The 19048-nt window shown below is 33.7% G+C and overlaps 1 protein-coding gene across 1 annotated transcript; it reads right to left on the bottom strand.

The window, feature by feature from the left end:
• Positions 1-582: 582 nt before the first annotated feature.
• Positions 583-17283, bottom strand: st6galnac (ST6 (alpha-N-acetyl-neuraminyl-2,3-beta-galactosyl-1,3)-N-acetylgalactosaminide alpha-2,6-sialyltransferase). Its single transcript, XM_073827815.1, has 10 exons — positions 17160-17283; positions 13606-13978; positions 8904-9150; positions 8107-8272; positions 6978-7152; positions 6628-6766; positions 6240-6343; positions 5955-6038; positions 4940-5039; positions 583-1769 (listed from the first exon to the last, which is right to left on the bottom strand). Exons 2-10 carry the CDS (start codon positions 13755-13757, stop codon positions 1599-1601), a joined length of 1338 nt encoding a protein of 445 aa, XP_073683916.1. The 5' UTR covers positions 13758-13978; positions 17160-17283; the 3' UTR covers positions 583-1598.
• Between the last annotated feature and the right edge of the window lie 1765 nt (positions 17284-19048).

Here is a 19048-nt window from a genome sequence, read left to right as displayed (position 1 = left end):
TTTTAAGTCCACTATATGGAATGTTTTCCTCAAAAACCTTACCGGTAATTTCTTTTCGACTGAAGAAAGAAAGACATTATCAGGAATTTTTTATTCAGAAAGTGAACTAATCCTTTAAGAGCACATATGTATATTTATGTTTGCCCTAAAGCTATATATTAAAATCTTGATGACATTTTATGGCCTTCTGACAGGTGGTTTAGGGGTACTATTGCACATTGTGTCCTAATACTGTTTATCTTTGTGCCTATGGATGAGATGAAAAAACAATATTTCTTAAGGAAGTGACCATATAATTAAGCCCATTAACTGTACACTGGTTAAGCTTGTGCAAATATTTAGCTCCTGTACGCATATTGACATTACTTTATGTCAGCTCTCCCCTTAGATATACAGAAACATACATACAATGGAGACAATGAAAAGTAAAACCATGCTGCTGCTGGGCAGAGATATCAATCTAATCCTAAAGGTAACTCATTTGACTAACCAAAGTTCTTTATAAAACTATATGCAATTTATTTCCACACTATAAATAAGGCCATATCCACAGCATTCTGAAAACAAAATGGAGGCATATCATTTATAATCAAACAACATTTTAAAAGATTTATTCTGATCTTAAAAATACACCGTGCTGTATGAGCATCTTACGATTTTTAGCTTCTGTTTTGAAAAATCCTTAACTGTTTTATCAAACTGGAGTGATTTTTGAACTCTAACCAGGAGTGTGGTAAATCTCTTAACCAGTTAATTTGCCCAGAGTGAGCATAGCAGTTAAATTATTTGGTAAAAATGTGTTAAATACAGTCAAGAGATAGCAACACATAACCTAACAGACAATAGCAGTATCAAATAAATCACAAAAGAAATTCACATTTCGATTTAAACACCTTGAGAACGCACATAAGTTATTGCACTTTAAAGCTTCAAAGTAAAGTTAAGCTGTAAACATACAACAAACAGAAAACCCTTCTTGATTTACACATGATGCATGGCAACAAGTGCATTTTAAATGAATCATCTATAAACATTTATATTCATTCACCTTATTAAAAATATAAAATAAAATCATTTAAAAAATATTCTCTTTGGTTGATGATTTTCCACTTTGTGTGATTCTCTGAAGCTTTTAAACTCTCACTGTTTCTGAAGCATCATCAGTCCATCGTTTGAGAAGTCTTAAGGCACGTATTACAGAGTCTTTATACATGGCTCAAATCAAGACTTGACGTGATTCATCCTTCCCGGACTTGGTCTGAAATGACTCAATATGTGTGAACAAATAGTGGCCAAGAACACAAGAGTTATTCAGTTATTCCTGAACTCTATACATGTTCACAAGGCCTTTCCCTATCACACATTCGTCAGCAATTTCTCTCTCATGAATTGACTCAAAAGACAATCAATCCAAAGTATTCACTACGTAACTCCTGTATGTAGTTTGCTGTTGAACAACAACATAAACTTTTCCTTCAAAAGTCTAATGCAGAAGGGCGAATAACAGGTTTATCCTGCACACCCATCCCAGATGTTTTTTTTTAGTTTTTACAATTTAAAAACACCCTATAAAATGTGTGGCATCCATCCATTAGTTCTTATTGGCGCATGAAGAGATTCATCAATCCGGCTTTATGCAGTTCTTGCCACAACCTCATTTCCATTCGCATGTCATGATTGGCATAGAAACGCACTGGATGTCGACTTTTATCGTAGTAGTGGTCTGAATACAAAGTGTAGTCAGGGGTCATAAACCCGTATGCATCAACCTGTTAATAAAATAAAACAAAACAGCATATTACTAACTTTTCTTGGCAGACAAAGGTTAATGCTCCATTGTGTTTAAAAAGTAATGTACTACCTACACTAAAACGTAATCTCACAAAAGCAACTGAGTAAAAACACACTTGCTGAAGCAAACATGTAATTTTAGCTTACTTCTACAAGTCTTTGAGCTCTTTTATTATGACTTGTATTTCATACATCTATACCAGGTGCGCTACTGAGCAAGTTTACCAAGTCAGAGAAAAACCATACATGTAGAGCTGGTTATATTTGGCAAATGTATTTTAAACAAATCATGCACTATGGTAAAACTGTTTTGAGGTTCTAACATAGTATTGTGCAAGGAGCCACATGAAAATAAGACTTTGTTAAAGGGGCTATATGCAATTTTCTGAAATTTAAACTTGCGACTGACACCTGTGGCCAAAAAACGGAACTGCTCTTCCTTTCTGCTCGCTCTCGCAGCGCGCGCTCGTACGTGCAAACTTCACAAGTCATCCGCTGCAAAGAAGTCAACATTATGTTTACAGAGGTAAGAACAGTCAAATACATATATTGTTTGAGAAACTAAGTTTGTTTGCAATAATAGGCTAATTGCTGACTAGCGGTGGTGGCAGAGTGATCTGAAACGTTTAACATGTACGCGCTTGACGTCACATCTGCAGACAGCGCGTGAAAAAAATCCGACCCGACAGAAAATAGGAGAAATAGGATACAGGCTTATAGGTGCACCCACTGTGAGCTGACAAGGTGTCAGTATGCTCATCAGGAGATGTTTGAGTCATAAATGGTCAAATAAAAAGGCTATTGTTACGTTTATTTTGGGGAAAAAGTTGCATATAGCCCCTTTAAAGGGAACCTGGATTTAAGGAGTATTAAAGGAGAAGGTCACTTCCAAAACAAAAAATTACAGATAATTTACTCACCCCCTTGTCATCCAAGATTTTCATGTCTTTCTTTATCAATCATAACGAAATTATGTTTTTTGAGGAAAACTTTACACACATATAGTGGACTTCTATGGTGCCCCCGAGATTGAACTTCCAAAATTCAGTTAAAATGCAGCTTCAAAGGCCTCTAACCAATCCTAGCCAAGGAAGAAGGGTCTTATCTAGCAAAACGATAGGTTATTTACTAAAACAAGAAATTTATAAACGTTTTAACCTCAAACGCTTGTCTTCTTTAGCTTTGCGTGAACTCTGTGTATTCCAGTTCAAGATAGTCCCCAACTTCAAAATCACCCTACATTGCTGCAGAAGTACAACCCAGTGTTTACAAAGTGAACGTGCAAAGAAGATCAAACGGCCTTTACAAAAAAAGGTAAAACAGCGATGTAGGGCGATTTTGAAGTTGGAGAAGAAAATGATATGGGAGTTTAACATACCCCAACTTTCACGCACCGGAACACACAGAGTTCATGCAGAGCTAGACAAGACGAGCGTTTGAGGTTTTAATTTTTTTTTTTAGAAAATAACCGCTTGTTTCGCTAGATAAGACCCTTCTTCCACAGCTGGGGTCATTTAGAGCCCTTTGAAGCTGCATTTAAACTGCATTTTGCAAGTTCAAACTCGGGGGCCCCATAGAAGTCCACTATATGGTGAGAAATCCTGAAATGTTTTTCTCAAAAAACATTATTTCTTTACGACTGAAGAAAGAAAGCCATGAACATCTTGGATGACAAGGGGGTGAGTAAATTATCTGTAAATTTTCATTTTGAAAGTGAACTTCTGCTTTAAGTCTTGTATGGCTTAATATAGCGAAAATGATGTCTCTTACTGAAATATGCAGTAGAAAATCCATGAAAGATTTACGTTATTTAAAAAAATCCACATCGTTTTATACATTTTTTGGACTTCCATGACATGAAATGGTTGCATTAGATGAGCTACTGGCACTTCCTGTTGCTATTTTTACACAACTCTGAGAATAAAATACTGATACGATGCCACATTGTGCGACTTTTGGTCGTAATTTTCAGTCGATAGGGCAATAAGAGAAGTGATGTAAGTCTTCAATGCTTTTCTAGTGATAAAAAGAGGAGAAAAGAATGGGAAGATGGCTGTGGATGAAAAAACACTTCCTAAAGACCAGCGTCTTTGTTCTCTCCACTTAAGCATAAATGCCTTTGAGGCTTTTAGTAGACCACAGCTACTGAAAAAGCTTACAAACAGCAGAGACAAGAAATGCTAGATACCATCCAGGCAGGATGTAAACATGCAGACGCTTGTCATGACGTCGCAGGCCATCAAAGGAGTTTCTTGAAATAATCCCCCATAGTCCAAAATATGTATAAATCGATGAGGATTTTTTAAATCATGTAAATCTTTCATGGGTTTTCTACTATATATACACTGCAAAAAATGCTTTTCTTACTTAGATTTTTTGTCTTGTTTCCAGCCAAAATATCTAAAAATTCTTAAATCAAGAAAGATTTTCTAGACAAGTAAAAAATATTTTCTTGTTTTCAGTAAAAACAAGTCAAAATTAAATTCGTTTTTGCTTGAAACAAGCAAAATAATCTGCCAATGGTGCACTTAATTTTGACTAGTTTTTACTGAAAACAAGAAAATAATTTTTACTTGTCTAGAAAATGGTTCTTGATTTAAGAATTTTTAGATATTTTGGCTGGAAACAAGTCAAGAAATCTAAGTAAGAAAAGCATTTTTTGCACTGAAATATATTTCAGTGAGAGACATCATTTATGTTATATTAAGCTATACAAGTCTTAAATAGATCATCTGCCTCTCTAATCATAATTTGCATGAGAAGGAACAAAAGTTATTTCAATTGAAAACAGCAGTGAATTTTATGTATAGGTACATTTTGAATGTTTTTTTCGACAAGTTGGTTGGTTTTATAACAGCAATACATCCGTCAAGGTCCTTCTAGGTCACCTGTCTGTTTAGACTACACACCTAACATATGTTAAACAAGTGTCATTAGGACCTTGTCAAGCTACTGTCAATGTTTGCATACAATTTTAGACACACTATGTACCTGTACAACATGATCATTATGTTATTATTAATTGTGACACACTTTTTTAAATGAATGGAAAACGATATGGGAGCTGCCACATTTTACAGTGGGGAACATTCTTAAGAAACCTGTTTGATATAATTTAAATCTAAATTTAAAAACAAAACAAGCAAACCTGGTCACATGTATGAATAGCAGCTAGGAGCATTACTGCTCCTGTGGACGGCCTGTAAATTCTTCTTGCGCCTGTTTTCAGAAGGTGCGAATGCAGGAACCTTTAAAGAGAAACAGGGAAGTATTACATTTTGACATGTACATATATACATATATATATATAGACACTAGATTTAAATGATCCACACACTTCTGGATGGTCTATGGTCAAGTTATTTGTCTATAATGGCCGCAGAACTATGTTCTATGTGCTTTATGTGTCTCATATTACTCTGTGGAAACTTCTTGTCACAGTCCGTCCATGACGTTAGACTAGTCTAGTGCAAGTTATGCAAAAACTCCTCTTATTATTAAAATTAGTTCAAATTAATCTTTTTTTACATCATATCAGCACTTTGTTGTTTATGATGAGGGAATTCCTGAGCGTCTGTGCTAATCCAAGCACCTTTGATTGGCCAATGCATTCCTAAGTTCATCAGAAATGCGTTTGATTGGTTATACAGTGCCTTGCAAAATTATTCATACCTCTTCATTTTTTTCACATTTTGTTATGTTGCTGCCTTATGTTGAACTACTTTAAATTACTTTTTTCCCCACATCAATCAACACTCCCTACTCCATAATGGCAAAGCAAAAAATAGGTTTTTAACATTTGTGCAAATTTATTAAAAATAAAAAACTGAAAAGATCCTGCATTGTATGTCTCAAAGCCACACAAAACAGTGTGTAAAAGCAATCTGATGCAGTGTAAGCGAATCTGAATAGACACTTTTCTTTCATTTTAATCATGACAGACATAATACATTGTTTAATTTTTGCCCCTTTGTCTAAAATTTATAGGGCCTTTTTTTTCATTTTGGTGGCATTTTGCCACAAGCCCTCGTTAATTTCCGGTGTCATTGTAAGCGGGATAATATGCAGTTAGTTTGCATTTCTTGATCTCTCTGTCTGGTTTTAATTTTGCAATAATGACTGGCTGAGTTTACATTATGCCAGTCTGTGTTTGCAAAGCTTACCTGTTTCTGAGGTAGCGGATAAAGTCTGGGTGGTAGATTTTGAATTTTTCTACAGTCACGTCTTCACCGAAGTATGTAGGGGGTCTGAAAGAGATATAGATTACGATTAAATTGAGTCTTAATTGTGTACGTAATGTATTGTCCTATGAAAGTATCTTTGATCTACAATAATGAAAACAACGAAAGTTGAATTTTGTGAGATTAACTTTATCTGTTGTAGCGATCAAGGATACACAAAAGGAACTTTGGACGTGTTGGTTTACATAATGTTTTTATGATATTTACTTTTTGCTACGCTCAGGGCCTGTTTCAATAACTGTGTGTGTAGAAGCCGCCTTCATAAGAATATAGTCTCTGTCATGGTCTGGTAGGAATATGTACCTGGTCTCCTATAATAGAAAAATAGTTAGCAGCAAACACAGTCACAACTCAACATCAAAACACTCCCCTAAACAAAAGGTTGTTTGACTTCAGAGCCAAGATCATGGGTTCCATTTACAGGCACTGTAATGAAATTCATAATGTAAACTGCAGTGGGATAACTGAATTGCTTTAAAATCTGAGCACAGATCATAGTCTCAATTTCGCTCAACATAATAATTTTGACAAACAAAGTGGAGTTACTGTGTCTTATCTTTGCTTGGGAGTGTACTATCCAGACAACAATGGTTACCTTGGATATGGGTGGACCTCTGTAGCCCATTTGAGCATAGCTACGCATGGAGTTTCGCATGGTGTTGGTTGAGAAAGTGTAGAATGAAGTCCGGGATCCCACATCCTGTTCAAACCCTTTAAGAGCTGCACCATTCACCCTAGAGATAGGAGACCAAAGGTGAGAATTCATTTGATAATTTAAGAAAGAGAGAAGTGTAACACTGATTTAAAGGAAAACACCTTCCTTTATAAAAATCATACAAATGAGTGAAAGACTTGTATAAAACTTGCAAAACACATGCAATTACCTCACTTTGAGAAGCAGCAACATTATAAATGTTAATATCTCTTAATGATCAACCTCCTCACCTGAAGACATAGTCATGTTCATCGATCTCTTTGCCTTTCCTTGAACCATTCAGTATTCCACCGTTTCCAACCACGGCACAGCGAATACACGCTGATCTCTTTGCTCTCTTCTCCCAGTCATCAAACATTAGCCGATTTGCAGATGTATTTAAGATTGCCAGTGAGCTGTTCAACACTGTGGACAACAACAGACACAAAACCACAAAAAAAAAATATATAGTTTCTTCCTACATGTATTACGTTTAATAACTTTATTTCCTACAACAATTAGATAACATAAATAAAAGTAAAACTACAAAATAATTACACATTCAATATATCCAGTACTTAATTAAATACAGTGGTGGCCAAAATTATTAGAAAAGTAGTATTTTCACCAGCAAAAAATGATTTTAAGTCAGCTTTTTTCTTTTTTGCTGTAGTGTGTCAGTAGGAACTATCAGTTTACATTTCCAAAAATTCAATAATACAGCAAGCTTTTTGTTTGCACAAGGAGTCTGACAACAGCCAGTGCTCCACACAGAGATCTGATCTCATCATCATCATCCAGTTTGCCGGGAATGACATGAAGAAACAGAACAAACTGAGACAGACTTAATCCAAGAGGCTTCAAAAAACCTACCTGCAAAGTCACAGTACTGTTAAAAGTTTAAGGCACTCGTGTAAAAATGCTGTAAAATGAGGATGCTGTCAAAAATAATGTAATAAATAGATGTTTAACTTCAATTAACTTCTATGAACTAAATTAAATCAACATTTGGTGTGACAATCCTTTGCGTTTAAAGCAGGTTTTGGCCTAGTTGCACTTGTACATAGTTTGTGAGATTGTTTCTTAAAGCATCTTAGAGACATTCTGGATTTATTCTGTCTCAGTTTGTTCTGTTTCTTCATGTGATTCCAAACAGACTGGATGTTGATGAGATCAGATCTCTGTGAGGAGCACTGGCTGTTATCAGACACCTTGTGCAAACAAAAATCTCATTGGATTATTACAAGATATTATTTTTATTTATTTTTGGGTGCAAAGTCCAAAAGTAATGGCACACTAATAGCTATATCTACTCTGAGCAGGTAAATCTGAAGTTTTAGAAGATTAGTGGCTTCAAGCAGATACCAAAAAACAACACACCTTCGGGAGTAACACTTCCCCAACCGTGTGCTCCACTGTAGTGACTCAACCGCTGGTACTCTTCTGGAGTGAAATGCTTTGCCCATTGAAGCACAGGAATATCCTGCAGAAACTTCTCAGCAAATTGAGTCTGAGGCACAAGCTTCCTAATGTTTTTGGGACAGTTCTGCAATAAAAAACAAACAGACAGAGAGAAGTTAGTATGTTTGAGGACAGTTGAAAATACATTTTTACACTTTAACAACAACGGCTTGCAGTTAAAAGCAAAAAAATAAAAATTTTATATGCATGTAATGTATTTTAGGAATTTTCAGCATCATTACTCCAGTCTTCAGTGTCACATGATCCTTCAGAAATCATTCTAATATGCTGACTTGGAACATTTGTTCAACATATAGATCTTTATTATATCTCTTTACTATCACTTGATCAATTGAATGCATTTTTGCTAAAAAAAAAAAAATCTTCTGAAGTGGGCTATGTATTTTTTGTATTATAGAGCAGATGGTATTCATCGGAAACAGTTTTAATTTGGATCATTTCATTTTATATTTTTCAGCGCTTCCGTTCTATTGTGACTGACTAACCTAAAAGCATACTACATGCTTTGCTTTTCCCCCCGGACTTCAGCTGGCTTTTTGCTAAATTTGAATGACCATTGCATTTGAATGACCACTGCATTTGTACAAACACTTGAATGAAACTGAATTCACGCAGGTGGCTTCTGGATATTGCACTCACTCACGATACCAACACAGACATGACAGAACACAACATTAGGCCAAAAAAACACTCACTGTTTGTGAAGGAATGTCATCTTTGGCATACTGGTCACCAAAAAAGTCTGGCTCAGTGGGCTTTACCACTGGTTTTAAGGGGTTTGACCTTGATTGATCAGACTTTGTGTTGTTTCCTGACTCTGATGAATCTCGAAGATCTGATTTCTGCAATGAATTCTGCTTAGATTCTTCAGAAGTGTCAGACTCATTCTCAGCAGACGGTTGATATTCTGAAGAGCTGGTGTCATTCTTGTTGGAAAATAACCTGCAGGGAAGAGAATAAAAAAATTAGCAATGTTTTAACAGTGAGAATGAAACCAAAGACCACCAGCTCAATTAAAGAAGCCATTAGGAATAGGGAAACCACTGAATCGTGCATCAATATTTCACTGTTTGCCATAGAAAACTTGATATCTGATACATCAGCAAACACATTTTGATGAAAACAGGCATGTGACCCATGTCTGTTGACTTCATAACTGGGGCAAGTGCCTCATTGTTCACGACAATAAAAAGCAAATGACTGTGAGAGAAAGGGAAATCAAAACTACATATAAAGCAGAGGTATTATTGCATTATTGCTTCACTGTGCATAATGTGAAATTATGCAAATGTGTTGAGAAACTGATTACTAGCGTCATACTTTAAAATTCAGAAATAAAGAAATAGTTCACCCAAAAATATAAAAATTACTCACCCTTGGGACATCTAAGATGTAAATGAGTTTGTGTATTCATCTGAACAGATTTGGATACTTTTAGCATTGCATCACTTGCATCAATGGGTCCTCTGCAGTGAATGGGTGCCGTCAAAAGGAGAATTTGAACAGCTGATAAAAACTCCAGTACAAAATACTTTTTATGTTTTTATCAGCTGTTTGGACTCTCATTCTGACGGCACCCATTCACTGCAGAGGACTCATTGGTGAGCAGAAACTCATATACATCTTCTATGGCCTGAGGGTGAGAATATTTTTAGCAAACTTTCATTTTTGGGTAAACTGTTCCTTAGTGACCTTTGTGTAAACAGAGATTAGAGATTAGAAACAATGCTAACACTTAACTAATACGTTGCAAAATCACATTACAAAATCTCACAACAGCTCATTATCAATTCATTATTCTCAAACATGAAGTATAATTATAGTTACCAGTACAACAGGTTTTCAAAGGATAGTTTGAATAAACCCTTAACTACTACTCACAGGGTAACAAGTTTTAATGCCAGCTAATATTTCATCTGCCATTTCCTGGTTTTGTGGGGTTTTTTCCAACCATGCTTGTGTTAAAATTAGAGCTTTGCCCTTTTAAAAGCATCTGGGCTTTTCACAAAACAGACCCTACTTTCAGAGCAATGATTGTGCACTTCTCTAAAGAATACACTTCACAGGAGTAAAGCCAAAGCTGAGTGATTCTACGGCTGACTGAACTAAAAGAGCAGAACTGAAGCTGTAGATCTCATGTTGTTCATTTCTGTCCCTTACTGGAGAATAAAGCAGATAACTGAAAAGTGATTTTTCAACTCATTTCCGCCTAACTAACACTTTTAACTGCTCATTGGGACATTTATAAGCCTCTATTCTTTGCAAAGCTGTTTCGGAACAATATGTAGGATATTGTGGAAAGCGCTGTGCAAACAAGTTGAAATTGAAATCCTCCCCCACTATGGAAAAAGGGGCAGTGAGAGCAACTAAACATGAAATCACTTTCTTAGCTTGTGACGCTATCTATCGATCTATAAATACTTTTTTTTTTATCTTACAATGACTTTTTTCTTGCAATTGTGAGTTTACATCTTGCAGTTCTGACTTTTTTTTATCAGAATTGAGAGATATAAACTTGCAATTTTGACTTTTTTTCTCAGAATTATAAGTTTATATCTCACTCTTGTGACTTTTTTCCCTCAGAATAGTGAGTTTATTATCCCACAATTCACACACAAGAGTTATTAAGTCAGAATTGTAGGATATAAACTCGCAATTCTGAGGAAAAAAGTCACAATATCGAGATATAAACATCAGTCTTTTTCCCCCCTCAAAATTTGACTTTTTAACTTGCAATTTGCAAGTTTATATCTCATAATTCTGAGAAAGTTGTGCAAAAAAAGTCAGAATTGCGATATAAGCCTTGTGGGCAGCGCGTCGACATACAGCGCCGTTGCGCGCCGGGCGTCCTGTGTTCGAATCCCGACTCGAGGACCTTTCCCGATCACGCCCCCCATCTCTCTCCCACTTCGCTTCCTGTCATGTCTGATCTGTCCTATTATAATAAAGGCAAAAATGCCAAAAAAAAAAAAAAAAAAAAAAAAGAATTGCGATATAAACTCAATTGCGAGAAAAAAAAAGTCAGAATTGCAAGATACAAACTCATAACTGCGAGAAAAAAAGTCAGAATTGTCAGATACAAATTCATAATTGCGAGAAAAAAAAACTGAATTGCGAGATCTAAACTCACAATTGCAAGTAAAATGTCAAAACTGAGAGCTATAAACAAAATTGTAAGAAAAAAAGTTGGAATTGTAAAATATAAACTCCCAATTGCAAGAAAAAAGTCAAAATTGTGAGATATATACTCAAAATTGTGAGAAGTGTCAGAATTGTGAGAAAAAAGTCTGAATTGTAAGATATAAACTCGCATTTGTGAGAACAAAGTCAGAATTGGGAGATAAAGTCAACTGTGAGTAAAAAAGTCAGAATTGCGAGATACAAACTCACATTTGCAAGATTCAGAATTACGAAATACAAATTTGCATTTGCGAAAAAAAGTCATAATTGCGAGATATAAACTCAATTGAGTAAAATAGTCAGAATTGCGAGAGATAAACTTATTTGCAAGAAAAAAGTCAGAATTGTGAGATATAAACTCGCATTTGTGAGAACAAAGTCAGAATTGTGAGATACAAACTCGCATTTGTGAGTTTTATCTCGCAATTCTATTTCTTGCAATTTATATCAATTTATAGTTTATATCACGCAATTCTGAGAAAAAAATCATGCAATTCTGACTTTATAACTCGCAATTGCAAGTGTACATCTTACAATTCTAAGAAAAAAGTCAGAATTAAAAATTTGTATCATGCAATTCTGAGAAGAAAAAAAATCAGAATTGTGAGATAAAGTCGCAATAACCTTTTAAAATCTTTATTCAGTGGCAGAAACGGCCTTCCATACTTTATCAACTTAATGTATTTTTGCTGAACAAAAGAATTATGCATCCTTTACAAAAAAAATAAATAAAATAAAACCTGACCCTAAACTTTTGAACAGCAGTGTATTCAATAAATATACAAAAATATCATTACTTAATTAATATTTAATTACACTTTTTAACTTACTTTTTTTTAGTCCTAAGTAAACATTAAATACAATTAAAGATGCACTCAATATATATTTTTTGTTTAATACAGCAGCAGTAATAAAGTAGTTTTATCTCGCAATTCTGGATATTTCTTGCAATTGTTAGTTTATATCACGCAATTCTGAGAAGAAAAAACCTGAATTACAACTTTGTATCATGCAATTCTGACTTCATAACTCACAACTGCAAGTTTGTATCTCACAATTCTAAGAAAAAAAAAATCAACTTAATGTATCTTTGCTGAATAAAAGAATTATGCATCCTTTCCAAAAAAAAAAACCTGACCCTAAACTTTTGAACAGCAGTGTATTCAATAAATATACAAAAATATCATTACTTAATTAATATTTAATTACACTTTTTTTGTCCTAAGTAAACATTAAATACAATTAAAGATGCACTCAATATATTTTTTTTTGTTCAAAACAGCAGCAGTCTCGGACTTGTCTAGTAACAATAGAAATAATCTCGCAATTATGGATATTTCTTGCAATTGTTAGTTTATATCATGCAATTCTGAGAAAAAAAAAATCTGAATTACAACTTTTTATCATGCAATACTGACTTTCTAACTCACAATTGCAAGTTTATATCTTGCAATTCTAAGAAAAAAAGTCAGAATTACAAATTTGTATCACTCAATTCTGAGAAAAAAGTCAGAATTGTGAGATAAAGTCGGAATAATCGTTTCAAATTTTTATTTAGTGGCGGAAACGGCCTTCCATACTTTTGATCACCTTAATGTATCTTTGCTGAATAAAAGAATTATGCATCCTTTCCAAATAAAAAATCTAATCTAATCAATAAATATACAAAATATCATTACTTAATTAATATTTAATTACACTTTTTTTTAACAGTCCTAAGTAAACATTAAACACAATTAAAGATGCACTCAATATATATTTATGTTCAATACAGCAGCAGTCTTGGACTTGTCTTGTCTAGTAACAATAGTAATAAACTAGTTGGACTTGTGCAGTCATATGATCTCAACGTGAGGTGTCACACTCCTCATAAATCCAAACACTTTTTATAAGCCTACTGATATGACTGATTCTGCATCTCGCATCCATGCACATTATTTCCAAACACATTTTGAGAAATATTATTATTAATTAATTCCGATGTTTTAACACCTAATTCAGCTTAAAAGCAAAGTGCATGTAAAAGTTTAAGAACCTCTTTAAAATAAAGATTCCAAAATGGGTTTTCAATGCCATTGAAGTATCATCAATATAAATAACCTTTTCAAAATAACTTCCATGGATGTTAAAGATTCTTAACTGGCATCTGGTTCAATCAAGAATCTGTAACATCCATCCAAAGGTGTTCACATAAGATTGAAAAAGTTCTCACTTTACCTGAAATGTTTATTGTGGAAGCTTTGGAGGCTTATCCCTTGCCATGGCACCTGAATCTGCGTAGTCATGCAAGCCACGAATAACGTAAACAACGCGATGCCCAACAATCCAATGAACCACAGCAGAAGCCTAGAAGGCAGCCGGCCTGTCATCGTGCTATTTTCCTCGTGTTGCAAATCTGCGTTCCCAAGAACGTCTGTTCACCTTGTAAGCACATGAGCGTTCTCCTGAGGAAGGGTTGGAGCAGTGTTTTTATGAAACTTGGGTTTAAAAGCTCCTCAAAGGGAAAGGTTTGCAGGGTCGCTGCCAGTTAATTCGTTCGTTCTGAGCTCCAGCTATCAGACGTGGGAGTCTGCCGGCACCACCAGGACTTCTGCGAAAGGAGGAAGAAAAAAAAAAACAAGAGTGAAACTCCACATGGTGGTTTCTACATAGTAATCCTGTTTTAATTAAAGGGCCTGGAAAACCAGGAAGATGTGATCCTGGTTTCAAAGTGCACCTTTGCTCAAAGACCGTTTCAGATGCTAATTAATAGTGTCAAAAAGACTGCAGGATTTGACAAAGGGAGGAACAGGAGGGAATGGGCGAAAGAAAGAAGAAGTAAGCATGAACTTACCATACAGACAGAAAATGTGGCCGCATAAAGGAGAGGGCGAGGGAAAGCCTGAGATACTGTGGTTAAATTGCTTGTTAGGAACTCTACCCCGAGTAGTGGTTCTTCTAGGAAACAGCATTGCTCCCTCAGGAAATATTTCCCCATGACCACATCTTGTGCTTATGTGTCCGGAATCACCTAGCTTCTCAGATCATTTCATTGTAAAAAGGATTTTCTTCCACAGTCTTGCTTTTCAGTACGAATATCTAAACATTCTTAAATCAAAATGCATTTACTGTGCATTTATAAATGCACACCAAAAGACTTACGCAAGAAGCATGCCTATTTGGCACATAAAATGAAACATTTTAAAACATCTGACTCCCACTTTTCCCAGAGTTCACGGTCAGGCTTTGCCCCTCGCGAAAGCAGAATCACATTAACCCCTTCAGATCCTGCGCCCATTGAAATGGACATCACATGTTTTTGTTTTTTTGTGTTTAAACCAATAACGTTTTTGGCTTCATGTAATATGATTACTATCTTGTCACTGATTACTCCTTGATCAACCAATCACAATCAATACATGACCTCCAGCTTCTCATCTGAATAAGCTATAGGCAACACAAAAGAACCGACTAGACAACAGGAGGAGCTTCTTTTTGGCTTTTTATATGCTAATTTATATTTAGAGTGGCATCAACTTGCATCTATTATAATTGTAATCATATCAAGTAATGATATTCAAAGTATCATATCAGCAGGAACCTCATGATGCAGTTTTGTGCAGGCATTTCAAAGCTAAAATACAGTTTTATGAACATTATTGTTTATTATTCACAGTATTAATATGACTTTGTCTTCAAAGTGACTGTAAAACTATCATTCAGTTCATTAGTGTGGCTAAAATGTAAGGAATTTTAAGTTTTTGTTCAGTCCAGGTGTCCATTGTAGTGGATTTTTTTTTTTTGGAAAAGAGCAAATATCAAAAGGGTACTGTATATACATATACTGCCAGTTAAAAGTCTGGGATCAGTAAAATTTTTATTGTTTTTTTAATGTCTCTTATGCTCATCAACGTTGTATTTATTTGATCAAAAATACAGTCAAATTGTGAAATATTATTGCAATTTCTAATATTAGTTTCCTATTTTAATCAAATTTAAAATACAATTATTTCTATGATGAAATTTCATCAGCTTTCTTAAAAACAACAACAAAAAACTTGAATTGTAGTTGTATCACAAAATTTCTATTTTGAATAAACACTGTTCTTTTTACCTTTTTATTTATCAAAGAATCATGAAAAATGTTTTATTTTATTTATTTTTATTTTAGTTGTTTTCTTTTATTTGGCGTTTGCCTTCTACCGTTTGATCATTTTAAAATAGACTTGTGGTGTAACAAATTAATTTTTCTAAGTATTTTTCATGTTATTTTATTATTTATTTTAATTTTCTGTGATGCAGCGCTGAATTTTCAGCATCTTTTTTTTTTTTTTTTTTTTTTTTTTAAATACCCCAAACTTTTGAATAGTAGTATATATTACACTGTTCTTTTTATTTATCAAAGAATCCTGAAAAAGTACCACAGGTCCCAAAAAATATTAAGCAGTGCAACTGTTTCCAACACTGATAATAAATCAGCATATTAAAATGATTATTATTTTTTGTTATTGTATTTTATTATAATGTTTTATTTTATTATTTACCATTTGCCTTCTACCATTTGATTATTTTAAAATGGACTTGTGGTGTAACAAATTAATGAATTATTATTGTTATTAATTAATATTAAGTATTTTTCCTGTTATTTTATTTTATTATTTATTTTTATTTATTTTGGTGATGCAACGCTGAATTTTCAGCAGCTTTATTAAAAAAACGACCCTAAATTTTTGAATATGAGTGTGTATATTGTAACAAAATTTCTATTTCTATTTTTTTTTTACTTTTTATTCATCAAATAATCCTAAAAAAGTATCACAGGTCCAAAAAAATATTAAGCAGCACATCGGTTTCCAACATTGATAATAAATCAGCATATTAAAATGATTTCTGAAGGATTACATGACAATGAAGACTGGTGTAACGATGCTGAAAATTCATCTTTGCTTAGCAGAAATAAGTTATATTAAAAACAGAAAACTGTTTTGTTGACTGCAATAATATTTCACAAAATTGCATTTTTTCTGTTTTTGATCAAATACAAACTTCTTTGAAAAAACATTAAAAACGTACTGAAACTTTTGAAAAGCAGTGTATATTACTCAGTGGAGAAAAAAAAATCAGGTCTGAAGGTTTGATAAACAAACAATATTTGACATTAGTGACATTAACCACTATTTGAAAGCCATTTAAGCAGAACTGGAAATACAAGTTGACAATCCTTCAAAATGGCCTTAGGTATGCCATTCAGCATTCATGAGTCAATAGCATACCCTGAAGATTTAAAAGGCACAGTTACCAGGGAAAAATCTGATTATGGAACGGAAAAATGCTCTAATAGTTGTGTAATTACATTTCATTCTTAACCGCCTCGAATACCGTAGAAAAAAGCTAAATTCAGAGGCACAAAGGCTTACATTATGACTTTTTTGTCTTCAGAATTCCTGCTAATCTTTTTCTGTCATTTGTGGAATGACAAGAATGCTATTTGTGTGAAACACTGTTACAGTACGTGGAAATGTTCCAGTAACTTTCACAAACTCTGAGTAATGTCTGAAACTTAAACCATAAACCAAAGTTCATCTCTTCTATGAAACTGCTCAGAGTTTCTCCTCAGAAGTACAATCAAATCTCAAGAAATATAAGAAAGTTAAACAAAACAAAAAGAACCAGCTTCACATCAATTCAGACAAAGTAACTGCCCCCAAATGAAACAGCCAACTTGCAGCAGCCCTTAAAACTCAATGAGAACTGACAGAAAAGAACTAGTCAAAAAAAAAAAAGTCTCGTACCTGAAGGGAAACTCCTGTCAAGCGATGAGGAGTGAAGTCGAGCAGCAGTGAGCCTCGGTTTGATCAACACAGCTCACAGTCACACACACTGGGCTGGAGAGGCGGCCCTATTGTGAAATGAGTAACAGCTGCTAGCAATTGGTCAACTCCCTTGCTCCCTCCCCCCAAAGGAAGACATAAAATACGAGAACAGAGAGATGGTTACTTACAACTCAGGGCTGGGTGATAACAGACCGGAGCAACGACAGTGATAAACAATAGTCAGCTGACATTTAAAGCCAGATTCTGGAATGTGCAAATGTATGCATTCAGGCAAAAAACGACAGCCGTTAAGGATGCACACGTACTCACAGTGCCCAAAATGACATGCAGCGACATGCTAAAGACACTCTGGGTTCAAAGAGCCTGATAGTTTGCCTAGTATGTAAATAAGGCAGCTGTGATAAAGCAGTTATCTTCACACTTTTCCACAGAATGGCCCCTCCTCTTCCTGGCCGTGGTCAGGGGGGCTAAACAGTCACATGGGGACTTAGACTTGTTGAGAAGTAGATAGGCTGCATGCAACTTGTGGTTAGCTGCAGAAAGTGAGAGACAAACTAGTCAGAGATGTGGGTCAGAAGAAAGATGGATATGACTCACAGATTAGGATTTGTTATTTATTGGACAGACACCTGTATCCAAAGTAGCTTGCGAATGAGAAAACAGAAGCAATTCGAACTGGGGAGCAAAAAAAAGTACAGTTTTAGTGAGGAAGTGGAAGTGGTTTAGGTGAGATAACATGCCTGCAACATGATAACACGCCTTTTTCTTTTTTTTTTTTTTAAATACTTTAATTCAAAAGGATGCATTAAATTGATTAAAAGTGGCAGAAAAACCTTTCTAAGGGTATAAATTATTTCTGTTTTAAGCAAATGCTGTTCTTTTAAACTTTCTTTTAATCCCAGAAACGTTTCTACAAAATGTTAAGAAGTGCAACTGTTTATAACATTGATTATGATGTGAAATATTTCTTAAACTGTAAATCAACATATTAGAATGCTTCTGAAGGATCATGTGACACTGAAGAATTGAGTAATGATGCTGAAAATTCAACTTTGCATCACAGGAATAAATTACATTTTAAAATATATTCAAATGAAAATAAGTAAATTTCATTTGTAAAAATACTTAATTTTAACTTGTTTACTGTATTTTTGGTCAAATAAACAGCCTTGATGAGCATAAAAGTATTTTAATGACTTTACAAACTTGAATGCTAATGTATATGGTTGCCAATAAATAAATAAATAAATAAATAATTTTATTTTGTTATTGTATTTTATATTTTATTTTATTTTATTTACCATTACTATTTGATCATTTTAAAATGGACTTGTTATTTTCTTTTTTAATGTTACATTATATTAAATTATATGCATATTTTATATATATTTTTATTTAATTTTATATTTATTTTTAGTATAGTTAAGTATTTTTCTTGTTATTTTCTTTTCTTTTATATATTACATTATATTTTATGTAAGTATATTTATATGTATAATCAATCTATCTATCTATCTATCTATCTATCTATCTATCTATATATATATATATATATATATAAACATATTTATAAAAGGGAAAACACATTTTTTTGCCAAATTTTTTATATATTTTATTTTCCATTTGCCTTCTACTGTTTGATCATTTTAAATTGGACTTTATCAAATTTATTATTTATTATTTTCTAAGTATTTTTCTTGTTATATTATATTACAGTATATTTATATATTATTTAAATATAAATATAAATATTTAAATATATAAAATGCATATTTTAGGTTGTGTAGATGGTTGCCAATAAATAAATATATATTTTTTATTTTATATAATTATTTTATTTTATTTTA

Source organism: Garra rufa, chromosome 22 (genome assembly GCF_049309525.1).
Source record: "Garra rufa chromosome 22, GarRuf1.0, whole genome shotgun sequence".
NCBI classification, from domain to species: domain Eukaryota; kingdom Metazoa; phylum Chordata; class Actinopteri; order Cypriniformes; family Cyprinidae; genus Garra; species Garra rufa.
Note: the sequence above shows the minus strand (reverse complement) of the source record. Positions and strands in the feature narration are given on the sequence as shown.

Bases quoted from the DNA above. Each gene is read 5' to 3' on its own strand.
- st6galnac (XM_073827815.1), bottom strand. From the start codon at position 13,757: ATGACAGGCCGGCTGCCTTCTAGGCTTCTGCTGTGGTTCATTGGATTG. The intron at 8,273-8,903 runs GTGAGTGTTTTT...TTTTTATTGCAG, and splicing joins ATGACATTCCTTCACAAACA to AACTGTCCCAAAAACATTAG. The intron at 7,153-8,106 runs GTGTGTTGTTTT...TGTTGTCCACAG, and splicing joins GGGAAGTGTTACTCCCGAAG to TGTTGAACAGCTCACTGGCA.